This window comes from Alligator sinensis, unplaced genomic scaffold, assembly GCF_000455745.1.
Source record: "Alligator sinensis unplaced genomic scaffold, ASM45574v1 scaffold1565_1, whole genome shotgun sequence".
Lineage (NCBI taxonomy): Eukaryota > Metazoa > Chordata > Crocodylia > Alligatoridae > Alligator > Alligator sinensis.
The window spans coordinates 118,881-121,599 of NW_005843038.1; the positions used below are offsets into that span (position 1 = coordinate 118,881).

The 2,719-nt window shown below is 67.8% G+C and overlaps 1 protein-coding gene across 1 annotated transcript in view; it reads right to left on the reverse strand.

Moving 5' to 3' along the window:
* Window positions 1-1,332: 1,332 nt before the first annotated feature.
* SOCS3 (suppressor of cytokine signaling 3) overlaps window positions 1,333-2,719 on the reverse strand; it is a 1,761-nt gene continuing 374 nt past the window's right edge. The window contains exon 2 of the mRNA XM_025193364.1: window positions 1,333-2,712. Within this exon, the coding sequence (XP_025049149.1) occupies window positions 2,193-2,712 (520 nt within the window). The 3' untranslated portion in view covers window positions 1,333-2,192. The remainder of the gene's footprint in view (window positions 2,713-2,719) is intronic.

Genomic DNA, 2,719 nt, shown 5'->3' on the forward strand with positions numbered 1-2,719 from the left:
CGGGGCCCCGGCGCCGGCCCCCCTTGCAGCCTGCAGCTCTGCGGGCGGGCGGGTGGAGGGGAAGGGGGAGGAGGCCGCGTGGAGTTTCCTGGCACTGGGCTGAGAATAAACAGTGATATTCCAGCCTTTCGTGCGTTGCTGTGGAGACCCCGCATGGGGAGGGCGGGGGGTGTGGCGGCTGGCGTGGCGGGGCTGATGGGGACGTGCCTCGGCAGGATGGCAGGTGGCTGCCCGCTGCGCGTAGCTCCGGCTGGGCCGGTGGGTGAGGGGCTCCTCCCGGCAGGGACACGGTTGCGCGGTGCCGCCTGGTCAGAGCCCTGGAGCAGGGTCCTGCGGGTGCCTGAGCCTCTGCCCTGTTCTCTGGGCTTCAGCTGTGCCATGCGGGGCAGACCAAAGGGCAGCACGGCCACGGCGCCCCGCATGCCAGCGGTGCCCACCCGACCCATTGGCATGAGGTAGCCTGGCTCAGGAGGGGGACTGGTGCTGGGTAGGGTCCCAGCACACCAGGGGCCCTCTGTCTTTGCCAGGGCAGGGCTCCTGCTGCCCTCGAAGCCTCCCAGCTGGACGGAGCAGCCGTGTCCCCTGCTGCCCCACCATGGGGCACGGCTGCTCCTCTGCTAGCCCCAGCCGCCCCCTGGACTCAGGTGCTGGCAGCTTCATGTGTGTCCCTGGGCCTGGAGGGCAGCTATCGCTGCCCCGCCCCGGGGGGGTTCTTCCACTGCCCCTCTCCCAGCCCGGCCAGCCCCTGTGTGCATGCCTGTGTGGGGGCCCCGTGGTTCTTCTCTGGTAGCACTGCTGCCACTGGAGCCCACTGGAGACCTGGCCTCGTGGCCTTGCCCCCCCAGCCTGGAGAGGGGGTAGCTCCCCCGGGCCAGCTGTCGGCTCCACGGGCTTGGGGCCGCGCAGCCCCATGCGCTTCCCCTGCTGGCGCTGAGCCAAGCCCAGGGAGGCGCTGACTGCCCCTAGCCCCGAAGGGCAAAAGTGCTGGCACCACTCGGCAGGGGCTGCCCGGACCCCTGCAAAAGCTAGCTCGGGGCCAGCAGGCCCCGGCGCTGGCAGGGAGCGGGCCCCGCGCCGCTGGGGCAGGCCGAGGCGTCTCAGCACTCAGACATCCTTTACAGTAAGGAGCGGTGCTTACGCAGGCTGACTCACCGCCGGCAGGAATCACCCCTGCTCTGGACGGTAACCGCGGGACGCTGCCGCTCGCCTGACGTCAACCCCAGGCTGCTCTTCCAGGCCCGGCAGGAGCCCTGGGTGGGCAGCTGTGGCGGGGCCAGGGACCGCAGCCTGGGGCAGGCAGGGTGGGGTGGGAAGCAGACCCAGAAGCTGGGCTTTTCATTAAAAAATAGTGCTCTTTATTATAAATTATGGAAAGGCTTCCTTCCTGAATATAAATATAAATATGTGCAAAGTTCTCGTCTGAGTTTGGTTTGGGTTGAGTTTTCAAGCATGGTTTGCTCAGCCCTCAAGGCTGGAGGTGAAGGTGGAATCTTTATAAAAGACAGTGATTCAGGCAGGTCTGTAAACATCGCTTTCTTGGAAAACCAGAAACACCCGGCTGCTCTTCCAGGCCAAGGCGGGGGACGCCGGCGACGCAGCGGGCTCCGGGGGCTCCTCTGGTTGCTACATTCGGGTTCAGATCAGTGCCACCACAGAGCAGTGCAGCCAGGGCCCAGGCAGCCCCCAGGGCAGGTAGGGGTGGGAGGGAAACCCCTCCTCTGGCGTGGTCCAGGAGTCCAGGGGCTGCCGGGAGAGCACTTGGGAACAATGGTCGGGCTCGGACGTGTCTCTCCGGTGCTCCCGCCGGGGACGTGGCCACATGGAGCTCTTTGGTGTCCACGCGTTGGTTGGGACGGCCTGGCCCGGACCGTCCCTCGTCCGTGCTGTCACGCGCTGTGCGGCCGCCCCGTCCTCGGGACAGGGATGAAGTTTAAGGCATAGTCCCTTGGATGACGGGAGCGAGCGGGGAAGGCGGCTGCCTCCGCTTGTGGGGGCCGGCGCGAGGCAGCGAGAGGTGAAGGGTCAGTGCGGGAGGAAACCTCCCCCGACGGAAAGCCACACGACAAAAACACTTTCCCCTTAAAACGGAGGAAAAGCTTCAGGCTCCGGCCGGACTCCAGCGCTCCGGCCGGCGCCGCCCGGGTACGGCTCCTGCCCTGGCACCCGCAGCGGGGTAGCCCCAGCCGTGCCCCTCACAGCGGCGCGTCGTACTGGTCCAGGAAGTCCTTGATGGGCCCGGGCAGCTGGGCCACCTTGTCGTAGGCGTCCAGGTGGCCGTTGACCGTCTTGCGGCAGAGGTGCTGCAGACTGGAGACGCTGGCGGAGAGCGGGCGGCTCAGCACCAGCGGGATCTTCTCGCCGCCCGAGTAGATGTAGTAGGCGCGCTGCGGGCGCCGCGGCATGTAGTGCTGCACCAGCTTGAGCACGCAGTCGAAGCGCGGCACGGGCTGGCCGCGCGGGTCGCTCTGCAGCGCGAAGCTGCCGCCCTCGCACTGGATGCGCAGGTTCTTGGTGCCCGCCTCGGTCTTGACGCTGAGCGTGAAGAGGTGGCGCTGGTCCGAGCTGTCGCGGATGAGGAAGGTGCCGGCGGGCTCGGCGCGCAGCAGCGCGTTGGCCTCGCCGCCCGACACGGCGCTCCAGTAGAAGCCGCTCTCCTGCAGCTTGCGCGCCGCCTCCAGCACCAGCTGGTACTCGCCGGCCGAGCGGGAGGTCCTGAGGG